The 19,430-nt window shown below is 43.1% G+C and overlaps 1 protein-coding gene across 19 annotated transcripts in view; it reads left to right on the top strand.

Annotated features, from left to right (window-relative positions):
- Tenm2 (teneurin transmembrane protein 2) overlaps window positions 1-19,430 on the top strand; it is a 1,239,808-nt gene that overhangs the window by 1,020,579 nt on the left and 199,799 nt on the right. For 17 of the 19 annotated variants that reach the window (XM_031353724.1, XM_031353719.1, XM_031353716.1 and 14 more), the window contains 2 exons: window positions 2,803-2,925; window positions 17,017-17,222. In XM_031353724.1, coding sequence (XP_031209584.1) covers window positions 2,803-2,925; window positions 17,017-17,222 — 329 coding nt within the window. The remainder of the gene's footprint in view (window positions 1-2,802; window positions 2,926-17,016; window positions 17,223-19,430) is intronic. The other 2 variants (XM_031353722.1, XM_031353721.1) reach the window with 1 other exon arrangement.

Below are 19,430 nucleotides of genomic sequence, written 5' to 3'. Positions count from 1 at the left end.
GGGAGGGAGGGAGGGAGGGAGAGAGAGAGAAGAAGGGAAGAGTAGAGGGAAGGAGGGATGATTTCTTAGCCCAAACCATAGACCCAATCAGTAGTAGAATGAGGAGCAGGCCTGTCATTAGTCAGCAAACTCACTTGCTGGGTCACAACTCCCCTGGGCCCCTATCCTGAGGACACTTCCACCCATTCTCACAGGCCAGAGAGATGACAGTTTCATCTTCTTCCTCAAGTCGGGGACCAAGGGACAGCTGACCAAGAACACCAACACATACAAACAGAAATAAATAAATAAAATAAAACAAAATTTAAAAAGCCAACAGAAGCCTATTTCAGATACACTTCCCCCAAAATAAGAAGAGCTGGCCGTACCTCCGGGGCAACTCTCATTCATCTACTTAGCATTTGGTTCAATGATGGGAGACCTGCCTGAACCCTCAGGTTCATCTCAGTGCATAGCTTCTGCTGGTGGGCAGACAGGTCTTGTGCGCAGCAATTTGGCTTCCACCCTCTCCTTACCTTCATCTCACTCTGGGAAGTAACTCGCATCCTCCTTATTTCTAGTTTTCTTGAACAGTTTTGTTAATGATGGCAACAGTGGTGGTACGCCCAACGATCGCAATATCAACAATAATAAAGAACTACAATAGAAACAAACAAAAAAAAATGTTAAGGAGGTGGGAGGGAAGACATCCTTGAAAATAAAGCACAGAGTCATAAGTGTCCCTTGCACGCTCAGTAAGATTCCAGTCCTGTCTACTTTCTCCTGAAGCTGACGGTGGTAATATATACCCTGTACCCTGGAGTGACAACCCTGAGCAGCGCAAGAGGGAGCAGTTCTGAAGAGCAGTTTCATGTGGGTAGGGCACTGGGGAGGTTGCCATCCTGCCTGCCAGGACCCACTGCCTTTTCATAGACACAAGCATCAAAGCTTTGTTCGGCTGGGGCCCTCCACCGCACCTGCGAAGCTTGCTGGCAGCACCTGTCTCAGTACTCGGGGACTCTCCTCCAAAGACCCGCTTCTTTGACGCAGCAGCAGCTGGCTGCAGGCAAGCTCCTATAACCCAATGGTATTGGGTTTTTTTTTTTTTTTTTTTTTGAAAAAAAAAAATCATTTTAAAACAGCTAATTCCTTGGCTCCCTTCACCTGGTAATTACAAATCAGAGGCTATCGTTATCTTGAAGCAACCACGATTACTTCTCATTTCCTGACCTCTGTATGGTGAAAATATGTCATTATTTGAGGCAATAGAATCTGGTCTCTTCAAGTAAGTGACCTACATATAACAGATAAACTGCAGGAGAAAATTAGGTGTTACCTCGACGGAGAGAGTACAGTAAATGTCACTTACTCTTATTAGTATTTATCATCCGGGAAAGTTGCGACCGTGGGCCTTGCACCTTCATGGAAATGTAGAGCCAGAAAATGTGGCTGGAGGTGGAGAAGCCTGAGAAAGAAAAGCAGATGCGACTCTCCCAGGTACTTTGCCATCTTAATCTGCAGCCATCAATCTAAGCTGCCTTGTGTGAGGATAGGTTTTTAACGTTAATAGAATACAGCCCGACTTTAAGTGGTGGTAGGCATGCAGAATTAATTGCTAGGTGAACAATTTCCTAAGCATTGTTAATTGTGTTTCCTGTGGTTAATTGTTTCTCCCATCCCCACCGTCAAACTTAGAACTTTGCTGTCAACAGCCCTTTCTCTCCTGCTGAGCTACTACCAACATGGCAACAGGCATCAACCTGTGCCCATTGAAATGCCAGACAGACAGGACACAGTCATTATTTGCATGGGAAATATACAGGGGGATGGATTCCTTATTTATTTACAAAGGAAGCATTTCTTAGATGAGGGTCTGGGAAGAACACAGGTGTTTCCCTCCCCCTCGGGAACAATAAAACCAGGTTCCCTCCAGGATAGATAAAGACGTTGGGTTTTCTAAAATCACTCTAGGTATCTGCACAGGCTAAGTAACAAGACCAGAAGGCTGCCTGGAGGTGGAGGCATCCATGGAAACGGATCTCTGAATGCATGCTTGTCTCCTGAGAGCAAGTGCTTATGGGACTCTCATCTGTGTCTCATGCCATACTTGGGGGAAACTGAATAATGCTGTGTTTGTCTTGCTTTATTCTGGAAAAGGCTCTACCACTATTACACATATGCACACACACACACACACACACACACACACACACACACACAGAGCACAATACACACACACATACACCTTAAGCATTTTCACAATGTTCTAAAAAGATATGCACTTGTCACGAATACAGGGAGGGAGAGAGAATATATATAAATTCAAACTTTGGCACAGTTAGGTGGGTGTGCTCTAAGTGGGCCAGTGAGACCGCAGATACCTCGGGCTGTGGCGGCATTTCAGGGACGGTCAAATGGGAACAGCGTAGACTTGTTTTTGAACTTGACTCACATTTTGAGTTGCTGGGTGAACCCAGCCTTTGCCAGTGCACCTGTCTAAAAGTATTCACATCAGATGTGTGGCCAAGCAGGGGAGTGATGAGTGACCCCGTCCTGAGAGATAAGACCTATACGCAGACTCCCTTCTCCACTTCCCACAAGGGGTACTGACCCTGAAGCTGGGGACTGCTACAAAGCAGAGACAGAAGCTCTTGGATTGGACTTTCTGTGTTTTAGCTAATCCTGACGACCTGGGGCAAGCCATTTTTGAACTGCAGTTTCCTTAAAAGGCAGTCGCTCGGAAAAAGGCACCTGGCCCTCCCCCTTGACATTTGCACTGCTGAATTATCTATTCATATTTTCATTACTTTGTCTCTCCTGCAGCAATGCATCTGCTCGGACTCAATTGGCAACTCCAGCCGGCAGATGGACACACCTTTAACAATGGCGTAAGGACCGGCTTACCAGGAAACGATGATGTGGCAACAGTGCCATCTGGAGGCAAAGGTGAGGTTACAGCTGCTGCTTGCCTACTGAGGTCACAGGAAAAGTCAAGGCTCTTGCCAGCTGCTTCAGGTTTTTTAATCCAAGTCTTGGAAGGCATGCAAAAAAAGAAAAGAAAGAAAGGAAGGGAAAGGAAACAAAAAAATGACTGCCTTTCATAGGTGCCCCTGTTTAAAAGCTGTTTGCTGTTCCTGTCTGTTAGCTGTGTTTGGCTGGAGTCACTTGGATCTGGCAGAGCGCCTGCTCCAAGCAGTATGCATACCTATGCAATCTACAGCAACTGACTTGATGTAGCATGCTTGAAAGCATTTCGAGACCTAAGCAGAAGCAGCAGCAGCAACAGCAGCAGCTGGAGCAGCAGCAGCAGCAGCAGCAGCAGCAGCAGCAGCAGCAGCAAACCTGCCTGATCAGAAGGCAGGAAGCACAGGCCACTAGCCTGGGTCCCTCGCCCACAAGGAGAGATAGAGCCTCCCTGGGGAGTCGTCTCGCCTGGCTTGCCTTGAAAGAGACAGAGCTGTTCTGCTTTGGGGGAGAATAGAAAGGAGTTTTGACAACTCGGCAACAAAGCTCCCCTGTTCAGGCCCGTTGAGGAGGACAATAGGAATGTTCATTGAGGCAATCAGGCGACTGTATTCTTGTAGGGGAGAAAAATAGGTGCTAACAAGGTGCTAAAAAAGCAAAGAGAGAGAGAGAAAAAAAACAGAACCATGGGGAGGTGGGGACAGGAGCAATTAAAAGACAAGAGCAGCCAATGGCACAGCTAACAGGGCTGGAATTTGGTAATTTGGTGGCAGTTTGAGTGATTTGGATGGAAATCACATTAAGCAAGGGATTGTATCAGAAGTGCTTCTCCAAACAGAATTTTTCAGTCCATTTCTTAGTCACTAGCACACACACAGGGGGGGGGGGGGGGAGAGAGACAGAGACAGGAGAGAGACAGAGACAGAGACAGGAGAGAGAGAGAGACAGGAGAGAGAGAGAGAGAGAGAGAGAGAACACTGCAGGAATATTTCACAAAGAAAAAGAAAGGATATCTATCATGTATCCAGCATAATATAGTGTAACTTCAGCTCCAAAAGCAGGAAACTCATCTCTGAGAAATTCAGGCCCAGAAGGTTCTAGAAACTGATCCAAAGGAAACAGGATAGGCACAAACTTGAATTCGGGTCTGTGTAACGTTCATCTTTGGACAGGGCTTCTCTCCTATCTATACTTTCTCCCAAAGAGACTCCAGAATTCCTGAACCTTGGGTATGTATAACTCACCCTAGTCTGCTAATGGTCTCCCCACCTTTGGGTATGACTCCTCGGCTTTTTCATTCAGTCTTTAAGAATCCCTGATCCCATCTGTCATAATCATAGCGCTAAATCACCTTTAAGTAAGCATGAAAAAGTTTTATCTAAGGATGAAATGATATGCTTCCCATTATCGAGTAGGTGAAACTAGATCTCAAAATAAAGACAGTATTTCATCCTAACTGACCACGTTCTGCTTTAACTGACCACAAAGCCCAGAGACAAATTTATTGCCCTCAGTTCTGAAATCTGTTCACCTCCAGTACTTGACCTCCCTGCCTCCCTTTCTCCCTTACAACAGTGGCTCTCATTTTCGCCCCTTGGGAGACATTTGGCAATGACTGAAAGGGTTGTGTTTTTTTTTTTTTGTTTTTTGTTTTTTACTATCACAATTGGAAGAGGTGTAACTAGTGGGTTAAGGCCAGGGGTGCTGTTAAAGGACGGCCAGTACACTAGCTAGCTCCCTATGGTGAAGAATTACTTCAGTTCGGAGGACCAACAGGACGGGCTCTTTGAAGCTAGTGCTGTTCTTTAGTCCACAAGTCAACAACCCACCTTTCCAGACAAATTTAGAATGCACATTTGAGAGGGAAGATGCAGATTATCCCATCAGGCATAGGATGTGGAGATAGGAGGGTTCTGAAGTTGGATACAGATGCTTTTAAAATAGTAGCCTTCACCCTAAGACCCAGAGACCCAAGCCTCCAGAAATAAAAATAACCCCTTTTTCTTTTGTCTCCCGTTTCCCAACCCTACTTCCCTTTCACATTCCACACCATCACAGCCAGACAACTGAGGAAAACTCCCCTTCCAGAACAAGTCTTGTCTCTAAGGCAGTGGTTCTCTTCTGCCTTCCTAAATGCTGTGACCATTTCACACAGTTCCTCATGTTGGGGTGACCCCCAACCATAAAATTATTTTCACTACTACTTCATAACTGTAATTTTGCTACTGTTATGAATCGTGCTATAAATATTTTCAGAGAGAGAGGGGTTGTGACTCCGATGCTGAAGACCACTGCTCTAAGCTAACAAATAAGGACATCTTTTTCATTGTGCTCTGGGGAGACCAGAATCTTAGGCGTTCCTGTGTGCATTAGAATATAGAGTTCAACTTGTAAAACACCACTGGCTTTGGAATTTTCCAGATGAGTTGTGGGATGGGAAGATGTTTGCTAAAGCGTTTTCCTGTGGGTTTTGCCCATTGGTCTTTAGGGAAAAAAAGGGTGAAATTTCAAAATTGCCTTAAATTAAAATAAAACTCAATACCCTTGCTTTCCAAATGCCAAAAAAAAAAAAAAAAAAAAAAAAAAAAAAAAAAAAAAAACAGTACTTTGGTGATGACCGAAGATGCTGGATTACCTCTTTGAGCTTAAGGGAAATCTTGTAAAATGACAGGAAAGATTGTAAATGTCCTTGAGTGACTTGAGATTTGAATTTCTGGACCTAGTGACCTCCCCATTCCTCATTCACCAATTCCATACATTTAGATAAACCAAATCAATTCCCATCGACCACTTTCCCACTGTTTCAAAGAGACAATCAAGACATATTGGCAATAAGTTAATTAAATAACACCCCCTCAATTTTTTGTGGTATAGGATAATCCTTCACTCCGATGTTTTAATCAAGATTCACCACACATTGCCAGGGAGGTTAATCTTATTAAGCAATTACTGGGTAAGTATCCAGCAGGAGCAAATTAAAATGTAAGCAAAACACGAGCATGTGAGTCCCATCTAAGATGGTCTATCGATAGAGATTTCATTAGTTGGTCTTCAGGAGTATTTACATTGTGCAGGTTTGGGAAGGAGTCTAATAGACAGGACAGCCTCCACGCTCCAATACAGTAGTGGAAACAGAGCTCTCCATGCATTAGTTAGGAGAGAGTGTTCCTGGGGCTGCGCTCTTCCTTATCCATTTACAGTGGTTCCTGGCTTATCCCCGCCCCGCCTCCCCCCCCCACACACACACTCTTCTTTCAATTAAACTTTACCGTGGATGGTCTTGGTTTCCACACTGAAAAGAAGTTGCACTTGGACTGCCAGAATCACTCACTGTCTCGTGTGTATTTCTATGTTCAAAGGAATGGACTCATACATCTTCATTAGAGGGACACAGAGTGCTTTTTCTATAGATCTGGGTTTAGATAAGCCTTAAGAATGAAGATTCGATATAGTATTCTGACCCGGTCAGATAGCATAAAGGGGTCCAGCTTCATTGCCTGGACCCAGAAACAAGGTATACAGGAGCGTTGCCAGGGCATGTCACTGGCTCCAGGTTTCTGCACTGATCTTAAGAAAGAATATATTCTCAAGTGGAATTTCATGGATCATTCTCAGAATCCATCAGTCACTTTACCTTCCTAGTGACCTCTGTGTCACTGAAGTTAACCAACTATATCTCATGGACCAAATCTGCTTGGCCACCCACTGTGATGATAGTTTCCATTGGTGCATAGCCATCCATGCCCATCAGACCGTGGAGGCAAGCAGGTGCAGCAGACTGGACAGCCTACGAAGACAAAACTGTTTGCAATTTTACCATTTAATTAAAAAAAAAATAGTTCATGATTTTTCCCATATCATTTCCAAACTCATTTCCACTTCCCTAGAACCTTTCCTGTACCCAAATTACATACTCTTCCTGACTCTCCTTGAAAAATCCTGTGAACCAATGTAGAATACTGGCATTGATCTGGCTGCACACAAACACCGGCTCCATCCCTATGTGATAGGTTGACCTTATTTATATGGGATGCTCATCCATTCCCAGCCTTCAACCTCTCATCTGAGCAACGGCACTCCTTCACAAGCTTGTGGTCCAGCATGAGATAACCCTTGCAGGATACTGTTGTGATGCCATGCACCAGACAGTCTGTGAATCTCTGTCATCATTAACACCACCCTCATGTCTCTCAGTTGACCCATTTAATACATACATAGGAGGCTGCCACTTCCTATGAGATGCGGGGATGTCCAAAATCGAAGGCTACTTTCAGAATGGCAAGGCATACAATAATACCCCTTCATCTCCTTTCCTATACCATCTAAGAATTAACACAAGTCCCAGGTGAGGCTTTTGCCCCACACATTTACTGGACGAGCTCAATAGGAAACAAGACTTCCCATTCCAAGGGGCCAATGCGTAAGACAGGCTGGCCAGATCCCCAAGCATTATTTGTCTCCTACAGCTTTGAGCTCCATCACTGCCAGCCTGCCTGTTTTAAGCCCTACCATTCTCGGTTTATAACTCAGCTGTAAACATTTATTTGTGCCTGAAGCACATTTCTTTCCTACCCTTTGAAAAAAAAAATCAGAATTTCCAGATGGTATGCAAGTTGGAAAAAATGGCAAAGACTGTTATTCTGTTTAGAAACATGTTTTTCTACACTTGCCCTTTCAGCAAAAACTTCATAATGATTTTTACTCGTTGGCTTAATGCATGGTTCTAGGAGCCAGATTCACAGGGAGGTTGGTAATTCTTCCTCTGGCTCCTGTCATTCAGCTTCTCAACGCACGCAGCTCAGGGTTTCAAATGATCACATCTCTGCATGGGACTTTTCCAAACTTGGTGATGTTCCCAGAAGGACAAGGGGTCAAACATCACCTTATAGCTTATCTGTTAGCATATACTCCGGTAGCTCCCGTCGATGAGAATCCTGTCATGTTTAGAGTGTTGTCCTACCAGTCATACAGCTGGGTACCAAGTAAATATGTCGCAAGGATGGATTTCTGACCCTAGCTCAAATTCATTTAATTTGTTCTTCCTGGCGTCACTCTGGCTTGACATGGGTGCAAATAACCCAATCATCTTTCTACATGCTGAATCTGCCTTCTCTCCCATTGGCTACCCTTCTTTCTCAGGGGTGATATACCCAGAGCTCTTCTTCTAGATTCTCTTTTCTGGAGATCTTCTGTACAACACGTGGGTTCTGAAATACATTCCACCTAGTAGATATATGGGTTTTTTGAGTCCATCAAACACAGATTTTCAATCCCAGCTCAACCACAGAAGAGCTATAGAGCCTTATGCAAGTCACCTAACTTCTGTCAACCCTGGTTTTCTCATCGGAATAAAGGGGAAGGCACCAAGCTATCAGATCATTTGTCAAAGAATGGTCAGTAGCTCCTCTGTGTACACCTAGCTACCATCAACAATACTCATAAACCAAGCAGCATATCACAGTAAAGTGAGTTCACTGAAGGGTCAAATATTTATATATTTGACAAAAAGCATGAAAAATGGACTGTTTTTATCTTAGGCCATATACTGTCCCTAGACCTGAAGGATTTTTATAAGACTCATCATTGTTGCATGATGTTGTGAACACCATCACTGGAGCGGGGTCTCTCACTCTGGGAATCTCTTCCTGAAAATAGCCATTGCAGTGACAGAGTGAAGGCTGCTGAGGCTAATGCCAGCCCAGCCCAGCTGTATTTCTTAGCCGCTAATCTAAGGTCCTTCCAGGATCGCTTCAGTTACCTCTTGGTTGAATGGAAGCCTAGGAATGGCTGTTCTGATGCCCAAATAAATGAAAACGAAGGGTAATGACTGAGGCAATCTTCTGAATTCAACTTTATTTGCAATAGATAAAAATATGTGAAGCAGAATAATCTGCAAGGCAGATTTATGTGGAGGAGCCTCCAGAGCTCAGGGAAGTTACGAAGTATTAATATGAGGTCTCATTTCCCTGGTATAACTAGGAGTCCATTCTCTTTATCACTTGTTTGGGGAATAACTTCCCTGTTTCCATAAATGAGTTATGGTAACACATTCTGAAATTATTGGTCCTAATGCAGCTGTGGAAGACTGTCATTTTGCCCAACATCAGTCTTATTTAACTGGTTGAAATTTTAGGTACACGTCTCAGAAGTAGGCAGTAGTTTCCCATTTACATGAGCAATCGTCCATGGGGTGATAGAGTTGATGATCGTGTAAAATTGATCATCAGAGTGTTACTTCAGAAACACCACAAATCTCACTGGTAGACTGGGGATGTGCTATCCAAAACCACAGGCTCTCAGACATCTGCCTCTTGGGAAAATTGGCCACCATCTCCATCCTTCATTGTGTGGCACATAGACAAATCTCCAGGGGAGGTCCTGGAAGGCAAGGGCTGGACCTGGCCCTGCTTGCCAGGATATCTTTTCCAGCTATTGTCCAGCACCCAGTCACACTGGGCCCACTTACACAGGACGATCACAGGATGCCTTGTCACATCTCTTCTCTAAAGGTCCCCAGCTGAGTCCAAAATCAAGAATGCATGACCCTGAACTTCAGACTGCCAGGGCTATTGGAATATGGGGTGAGAATATAACATGTATCCCAGGTCTGTGTGGACCAAAGTTTATCTAGTAGCAAAGTAAATGATTGATAAATATTTATTGCTTGACTATAAGATGACCCAGCCAAATGCTTAGGATGTTCATCTATCACTGTTAACTAAGTAAAGTCTGGCTGCCCTTCACTCCAGCAGGTGCACAGAGCTGCTCACACGAGGAGCAGCTGGAGCCATTTGGAACCACCAGTCTTAGAGCTGTGATTGCTCTGGCCCTCATATTTTAATATGTATGACCTATACACTGCCCCTGCCAGGCTGCAAGCATACTGGCTATTCGTTGTACATTGATTTCAACTGATCTGGAAAATGTTTGTGGTTTCATAAAGCCCCACTCCAGCCCTTGGCCCTCTTTTATTAACTGTGCCTACTCTGGGCAGTCTATATACGAAATGATACCATTACAAGTCAAGCCTTCAAATCTGAGATCCCAGTTCTAACAGACTAAAGGGAGTGCTGTGACAGATAGAAAGATGTAGAAACACCAGCGGGTCTACAATATGTTATTGGTTGAATCTACAGAAGTGTGTTATTCAGCTAGGAAGACAGAATCAAATAAGGGTGGTGACCAGCCCAGACGCACAAAGCTGATAATTCCTGGGGCTGAGGTTCACATCTGGGTCTAATCAGCCCTGGAAAGCCTCCATGAGATCTCAGAACCTCTCCATATGAGGTCGTCCATTCTGTACATAGAGGTCAAATCCTGATGGTGTTCTCACTATCTGTCCTTCCATGGTATCCCTTTAGGGACAAGCCATGATCTTATGGGAGGGCTGTATGGCTGGGGAGAACCTTTGTTCAAACCTTCATTTGTGAGATCCAGTCTGGCTTTGGTGTTTTCTCTTTGCTCTAAGAGAACAGTAGAGATGTGTGTTCCCAGACACTGTGGCCCAGGTCACATGGTCCACTAGGTGGGTCCCCATGCAGGCTGCAGCAATTCATAGTTTTTACATCTTTCCGCCATTCTTTTGTTGTTTTTAAAACTTCAACTTTCAATATATCCACTTTCATGATTTTTGGAATAGTAGAAAAATACTCCCTTTTACTATAAAGAACATTATGGTGAGCTCTACAAATTTGAATAAGGTCTGTGGCCTAAACATTGCATGGTAGCAAGGTTCGTTTGTGGGGTTTGATGGCTTCACTGTGGTACTTAAAAAGACTACACCTGATTCAAGATAAACACATGCGAGTGTGTAAAGGTAAAGGGGGGGTTGTTTATAACTAATTCTCAATGTTTTAAGGAGGAAAAAACTACACACACATGAGAGAGAGAGAGAGAAAGAGAGAGAGAGAGAGAGGAGAGAGAGAAGAGAGAGAGAGAGACTATTATCTTTTAGTGTCTTGGGAGAACTGGTCTAGTCTTATCCAGATACCAAAAATCTGTGGGTCTCCAAGGTCCTTATATAAAATGGTGATGGTGCATTATTTGCATAACCTAGGCATATCATTTCCTATATATTAAATCATCTCTACATCTACTGTTCTGGGAATCCCAATGAAAGGGTGGTTAATAAATGTATTTAGTACAGAAATAATTCTTTTCAGATAGTTTTGAAAAGTTTCATTGAATCCACATATGTAAAAATCCCAGATGTAGAGAGCTGACTACATACATACATATACATGCACATATGGAGAGAGAAAATGATGCAAAAACTAATGTGTATAATATTTACAGAGCCTGGGTCAAAAGCTACAGAAATTCCATGTAGCACTTGAAATTATTTTAAACTTTAAGTTACTTTAAAATAAAAATTTCCTATATGAATGTATGCATACAGGTATACCTATATAAAGAGAAAAGGTTTTGGGAAATCATCATTCAGTTGCTGAGTTAGGGTAATCAGTTTTATTTACCATCTATGATGGCTATTCTTGATTGTCAGCTCTGTAGAAATATTACCTCTATCAGATGTGCCTACAGGCATGCCTGGGAGTGGGGCATAGTCTTGATTGCTAATAAGCTCCTCCCACTGTGGGTGGGGACACTCCTGGGACAGTGGTCCTGAGTTATATAAGGAAGCAAGCTGAGTAGAACCATTACAAACCAGTAAGCAGCTTTCTTCCATTGCTCCTGCCCCTGCTCCTGCTTGAGTTCCTGCCCGGACCTCTGTCAATAATGGACTGTAACCTGGATGTATAAGACAAATAAACCCTTTCTCTCCCAAGTTGCTTCTGGCCAGGGTTTTATCACAACACCAGAAAAACAAACTAGAACACCGTCTACTGGTGGAAGGAGCTTACACCAAAGCCACTGAGTTTGTTAAAAATTAAAGATGCCTGTAAGCCAACTATAAGCATTTTCTGATGGTCCCCTTTCATTCTGCTGATGGGCATCCACCCCAGCCATGCACACACTCCTACAACTCCTCTTGACTTGTTTAAAGAATGACTCATGCAACCTGCTCTACAGAGCGGGAAGGCTAGAGTAGAATGCCAGTTCACACACCTCTACATTGTCACCACTCTGACATAGAGAAGGCATCGAGACCCTAGGAGCTAGCCATTCTAAAGCCATGACTTCTTGGAAATGATGATGGGGTTCAACTTATAATAGTTTATTCCCATCAATCCTTGCACAAAGGATTCAAGGTCATTGAGTGCCAGAGCCAGGACCCGTAGCTTTTGATTCTTTATCTTAAGGGCCTTCCCACTGCATCCCATGTTTCCTGGTATAATTGTTTATTAATTAGACTTTACAGGAAAGTTATACCAGAACTTTTCTCTCAATTCTTCCCAATGGTCCACAAAGAAGGTTCTTTAAATAGCATATTCCACATAGAGTTTTCAAAAGGTAATTTTGTCAAAAAAAAAAAAAAAAACAGTCCAACTTACATGCAAGTCTTCAAAGTAATCTTCCTCAAGGCTCTCCTGTCACCCAACTGTCAGAGGGCTCTGCTGAAAATTACCCACCAGATGGGCAAGTGGCACTGAGGCCCATTCGGAAGGAGTGGTGTAGAGAGATACAAGGGGGCAGGGGGGCAATTGGCTCCTCTCTGACCTGAAGGAGCAGCTAGAGAGTACTGTGGAGGGGGTAGCAGCAGAGGACCTACCTGGGGCCAGGCTCAAAGTCCCATGTTTAAGCTTATTCTTCTAACTAAATCTATACCACACAAAATAAGACACCCTCTAGACATGGGCATGCACCCATACATATAGATCACATAAATACACCAAACTTCTTACCTTTTAAAAAGACTTTTCTAACTCCAAAAAGAAAGATGTTTTCTGTGTGATTTTTCCTTCTTGTATGACCATTTTCCATCCCCTGTAACTGGCCTCATTTATTACGCTATTACTATGTGCTGGGCCCGATACTATGCTCTTCATTGTGGCCACTTAATATTCTCACTGTATATGGTTTCCATTTTACAGTAGAGGACTGAAAGCCCAGCAAGTTTAAGCAACTTGCCGGAAGTTACACTGCATGGAAGCCAGGATTTGAGCCCTGTGAAGCTGCCCCTCCAGGCTGACACATGAAGAAGGCAAACATCTAAAATACCAAGGGGTGTGGCTGCTTAATAAGTAGTCTCTACCCACTGACAGCTGAAGATGGTTTCCTAAACACAGCATTCTAAAATCAGGGTCCTGTATAAGAAAGGGGATTCCATGACTCTAAAACTAGAGCTCTGAGGCTTCTCTTCTGGATTTCTCCAGAGCAGCCACTGTGGAAGCCGGCTCCCACCCATGTCTCCAGAGAGTTAGGATCCATATAGGTTTCCAGAGGCCACCACAGGCTGCTGACTGCAGCAGATTGCAAGCCTGTGTTGTCCAGCCTGCCATTAAGCCAGGAGCTCTGCAACTTGCAGATGTGATGGAACATCTGTCACCTATCTATTAAGCTCCGAGCTCCATTAAGCTTAGAGATAGAGCTCAGGTCTTCAAAGTTCTTCCAGTGTTAATACATTTCCTCAATTGTTACTCTGTGCTGGCATTTGCTTTGGTCACTATCAAGGGCCTACAGATATTCTTGTCCAGGGAGGTGGTTGCTGTTGTTGTTGTCATTGCCATTGTTGTTGTTGTCATTGTTGTTGTTATTGCTGTTGTTGTCATTGTTGTTCTCATTGTTGTCATTACTGTGGTCATTGCTATTGATCTTGTCATTGTTATTGTTATTGTTGTCATTGTTGTCATTGTCATTATTGTTATTGTCATTGTCTTCGTTGTTGTTGTCATTGCTATTGTTGTCATTGTTGTTGTTGTTATCATTGCTATTGTTGTTGATGATGTTGATTTTGTCAACATCAGTGTTATTTAGTTTGTTATTTCTTTTCTTTCCTAATGGGTCCTTTTTGAATGTAACATTTCGTCCACCCAAAGGATTCAATTTGGGTAGGGAAATCTGACCAAAATAAAAAGCAACATTTTTAAATAAAAAGCTTTCAATTTATAGCACTCATGACCTCTGTCCAACTTGCAAAAACAAATGTTTTCTCCTGGACTCACCGTGATTTCATAAATCCCTCAAATTAACATGAGCTGTTGGAGGGTTAGGGCCTTGGATATTAATGCTTACTTAGTGTCAGAAATGACTGTGAGAGCTTTGTATGGCTCAACTCATTGACTCCTCATAACAGCCCTATGAAACAAGTACTAGTAGTGTCCCCAGTAGACAGACAAGGAAACTGAGGCACAGAAAGTCTCAGTTTATCCAGCATCCAAGCTAAGACATGAGACAAGGCAGTCAGAGTCAGCTCTCATGCACTATCCCATGGGTCCCCTTGCAGCTATGCATTAGTGCCTGTTGGACACACAGCCAGCATTCAGCCAGGATGCCTGACATACTGGTTACTCTGCTTCTATTGGTGCAAACCACTCAGGGCTTCTCTGCATATTTCTTTTATCAGATGGGAACTTCCAAACTCCACTTAGGAGCCCATTGCCTAGTTTCATGGTCCTAGGGGCCAGCTAGTCTAAGTCCCTATTGACCTACTACTGAGCTAAATAGAAACGAATAGTTCTTCATAGAATGGGGAGGGATGTCTTCATGTATTCAATAGTTTAGGCATGTAAGACCTTCCAAATTCCAAAAAGTCACCTGCCTGCTTTATGGAGGAGGGAACTTAGGTTAGGACCACTTAGGAGTCTCATCTTGGTGCAGCTGGTTATAGCAACAGAGACAGCTCTGCCAAGTCAGACAGAGTCACTAGACTTTAAAGTCAGTCTTTGGCAATTCTATAAGTTTTCATGGCCATCCAGTTTCTTTACAGTGTGTAGGGACTGTATATATATGTACATATATGTATATACATATATGTGTATATATGTGTGTGTATGTATGTATATATATATTTGTATGTATATATTATATATTTGTATGTATATGTGTAGTATGTGTGTGTGTGTCTGTGTGTGTGTGTGTGTACATATATATAGTCCCTACACATTGTACACATATAAATAGGCAGAGATGTCTGGGACTATCCACCTACTACAGAACATTGAACTGAACATGGTCCAGCTTCCTTTGCCCATACTAAAGATGCTTGAAGTGTAGGACCACTGGTGTGATCACACCCCTAGAAAGGAACTGAGACAGAAATAACTTCTTTCTGTGGTTGGTTTGGAAGCTCTTGAGAGCCACAAAGATGTGAGTTGCTTATATTTCCTATCATGGTTGAATCCTTTTGTGGCCAGCACAAATGGCACCTATGCAACCAAATTCTGGCCATGAGTTCTCTCACCATGGAGACAGAAAAAACTATCCTCCAAGATATAAATTAACTGACTCTCTCCTTTTCCTTTTTCCCCTGGTTGCAAAAGAAAGCACCTTCAGAAGTCTAGGCAAGAGAGCTAGCTCACTCTTAGGAAGCAGTCCTCTCTGCATAGACATCGTGAACCAAGCATTCTGGTTCATGCCTGTAATCCCAGTACCTAGGAGGCTGAAGCAGGAGGTTGCTGTGAGTCGTGGTTAGCCTGGCTTTATATATGTAGTGAGTTCCATGCCTACCTGGGCTACAGAAAAAGATCTTGTCTCAAAGAAAGAGGAAGACAGAGGAGAGGAGGGGAGGAAGAAAAATAAAAAATTAAGGAAGAAAAAAGGTTTGGGTTTTTTTGTGGGGTGTTTCATTTAACCAAACCAAAATTCAAGTGCTTCAGAAGGTGTGCATGGGCTATTGAAATTTTCAGTATTGGTACCAAAAGAATGTAACAGATTTGTGCCAATCTCAAGACAAAGAAGTGCTTTCTCAGGGTGTTTCCATTCTTCCCTCTACCGTAAGGAAGGAGCCAATCCGGTGTCAGATGGTAGCTTCATTTTCTGCTGGACTATTTTATGTATTTTGGACTTGGGACTGGATTTTGTTCCAAGTGTCAGAGTAGGCTGGACTTGTTTTTATATCTGGAAAGAGTAATGAATTATTACAGATAAAAAAATTAAATGTGGCTCCAAGTTAACATATCTGTTCCCTTCCCACCTGGTCATTTTAAGATGCCAGTTACCATGAGAACACAGACCACAAAATAAACAAACCAGGGCTCATAGGGGCTCATAGAGACTGAAGTGACAACCATGGAGTCTGAGCTAGGTCCTCTGCAGATGCACAATGGTTGTGTGGCTTGCTGTTCTTCTGGGACTCCTAACAGTGGGAGTAAGGGTATCTCTGACTCTTTTGCCTGCTCTCAGGACCCTTTTCCTCCTACTAGTTGCCTCATCTTGTCTGACTTAAGGGTTTGTATGTGGTTTGCAACTTGTTATGCCATATTTGGTTGATACTCATAGGCAGCCTGCTTTTTTTTTTTTTTTTTTTTTTTTTTTTTTTTTTTTTTTTTTCGTAACTGGAAGATGAGTGGATCTGGGGAAGAGGAGAGGCATAGAGGGATTGGGAAAATGAGCGGTGGAGGAAAGGGAAACTGTGGTCAAAATGTAATATATGGAAGAAGAATAACGAAATTAAAAATAAAAATAAAGATGCCAGTTACATGGGAGGTGGGGTGAGACTTCATGTCTGCTTCTCAGAACCTGGCCCATACTATATTTTATCAGTAGAGATTAATAACAGAATTCCTAAAAAGCACTGTGCCAGGGTCTCAGATGCCCTGGGGTATGAATTTATAGCTTTTTGTTGTTGTTGTTGTTTGGGGTTTTTTGGAGGTTTTTGTTTTGTTTATTTTGTTTTGTTTGGTTTGGTTTGGTTTGCTTTGGTCTTTTGAGACAGGGTTTCTCTGTGTAGCCCTGGCTGTCCTGGAACTCACTCTGTAGCTCAGGCTGGCCTCAAACTCAGAAATACGCCTGCCTCTACCACCCAAGTGCTGGGATTAAAGGTGTGTGCCACCACTGCCCGGTGTGTTGTTGTTGTTTAAATCCTCAATGTTTTAGCTGTCACTCAAAGAAAATGAGTTTAATCTTAATTTTGAAACAACAACAAAAACAAATTCTGGCATATAACTAAATATGAATGTACTATCAACTAATGCATACAAATGTCATTGACTCGTTGTCATTCCTGTGTTCTAGTGCCCTGGTCATTGAAAAACAGCAGCATAGACAGTGGAGAGGCAGAAGTCGGTCGGCGGGTGACACAGGAAGTCCCACCCGGGGTGTTTTGGAGGTCCCAGATTCACATCAGTCAGCCTCAGTTCTTAAAGTTCAACATCTCCCTGGGGAAGGATGCCCTCTTTGGTGTCTACATAAGAAGAGGACTACCACCATCTCATGCACAGGTACGACCACACTTGATGGAACTTGATGGGTGACATATATAGACACATTGCTTTGTACCTACTGAAGTACCTGTAATTAAAACACAAGCAGCCACAGGGTGCTGGAGAAATTAGAACTTCGGTGTATACTTGGTATCAAAATGGTCCAGCCACTCCAGAATAAGGTTGGCAGATATTGAGAAAGATGACTATAGAATTGCTCAGGACAGAGAAGCTTCTCTTCTAGGTATATGGTCAACGAGAAGTACAAGCATTATTTCTTTCAAGTCCACATGAATGTTCTCTACAGCATTATTCAAAATAACCAGCAAGTGAAAGTCAATATGATTGCCCAAATGATAGATGGCTAGACCAACAAAATGTGACATGTCTGTACAATGGAATATTACTCAGGCATAAAAAGGAATGGGTTGCTTTGACTTGATACATCATGCATGGGTACACCATGCTAAAGGAAGTCAGACCCCAAAGCCTTGTGTTGTACCATTTGTCCATGTATAAACTATCTGGGCTAGGCATATCCTTAGATGTGGAAGGTAGGTGCATGGTTGCCAGGGACTGGAGACTGACTTCTAGCAGGACCCACAACTTCTTTTGGGTAATGAAACTACTCTGAAATTAGCTGATCAGACTAGAAGTTAATTTGGGGGTAGCTTATGTTGAAGAGTCATTTCATTAAGGTCACACTAGGTAATGTATCATGTGTAGAAAGAGTGACGTATGGAACCGATGTCCAGTGATGTTTCTCTGTGGTACCTAAGCTGAGCTCCTTGGGAAATGCTTTGCAATGTAAAGGGGAGATGGTTGCCAGAGATTGAGTGAGGGAGTAGACTCCCTGCTGGAACTCATGCTTATCCAGTCTTGTCTGATTATTCTTATCGAGGCCAGAGTTTTCTCACTACAATGGTAGCTGTGGAAGCATCTCTTCTTGCTCCCTTCTGTGGTACAAGCTTAATAGCTGATGCAGGAACCTTTACTGACTTGTAGACTTGCCTCTTGGGATATATTTCGTTATACATGGACTGAACTATCACCTACCTAGCTTGATTTTCTTTTCCAACAAGAATTATATTTTCTGAGAAAAGTTACGTTTTCGCCTCAAACCCAGCAAAAATATGAAGTACCTTAGAAAGCACACTGTGGAGAGAAAGCAACCAGATGTCCAGTCGAAGCTGGCTTTGAAATGTGTTGAAAAGATACTCATCTAGAAAATTCTATTGGAAGAAATCAAGGCTTTAAAATCATTGGCAAACAGAAAGCAGTCAGACCACCCTATCCTTGTCTCACAGCAGACATTGTTAATCGATTGCAGCACTTTTCCTCACCGAGCCTGATATACAAATACCTCCCCACACAGCTCTCAAGGCAGCCACTACCAATCGACCAGTGTTGACTCTCGAGATGAAACTTATTTGCAATCCTATCTTTAGAGCTGGCAATAATCGATATAAGGACTCTAAGGGCTATTCGGGGGTTTTTTGTTTCTGTTTTTTTGTTTTGTTTTGTTTTGTTTGTTTGAGCAGGGGAGGGCTGTGTGGGTTTTTATTACCATACACAGTACATGCTATTGGGACCAATATGTAAAGTGGTAATCAATGAGTCCTCTATCCATCCATCCAGAAAAAAACATTTATTGGGCCAGGCTCGGATTATCCAGAGCTGAGTGAACACTGTCTCTGACCAAGCAGACAGCTGCTTTACAAAGAGACTCTCATCCGGAGAAAGAAGAATTCAGCTGAAGGGAGTCCCCGAGGCAACTCCAGAATGGCTGGCCAGGCAGCAGGGTGCTACTATGGAAGTTGTTAGGTGGTGTCCTTGACCTTCAGGCTCCACCGGCTTGGCTGTGGCGTAGGGAAGGATTTACAGTGTGGAAATCTGCTTATCAGCACGATTTGGGAATGGAAGAACATGCCTCTAGGCACAGCTGAGCATAACCTTCCCCTCAGCTAGCCAGCTGCAAGGAGCTATGCTATGGGAAGAAAAAAATGTTGCTTCTTCCTGTCCTTCTCAGGCTCTGTTGTTCCCCTTTGCCTTGCAAGCTCTGGATACCAGAGCCTGGGAAAGTCATGATTACAGCAAGACAGTATGACAGCCTTGCAACTGAGTGATAACAGACAGCAGCTACAGACACACTCCACTCCATTTCCCTGCTGTTCTGACATTCAGGACTCCCGTCCTCAATGACAATGTCTTTTCTTCTTTTGTGGC

Source organism: Mastomys coucha, unplaced genomic scaffold (assembly GCF_008632895.1).
Source record: "Mastomys coucha isolate ucsf_1 unplaced genomic scaffold, UCSF_Mcou_1 pScaffold5, whole genome shotgun sequence".
NCBI classification, from domain to species: Eukaryota; Metazoa; Chordata; class Mammalia; order Rodentia; family Muridae; genus Mastomys; species Mastomys coucha.
The sequence above is the reverse complement of the archived record's forward strand: the minus strand, read 5'-3'. Positions and strand labels throughout refer to the sequence as shown.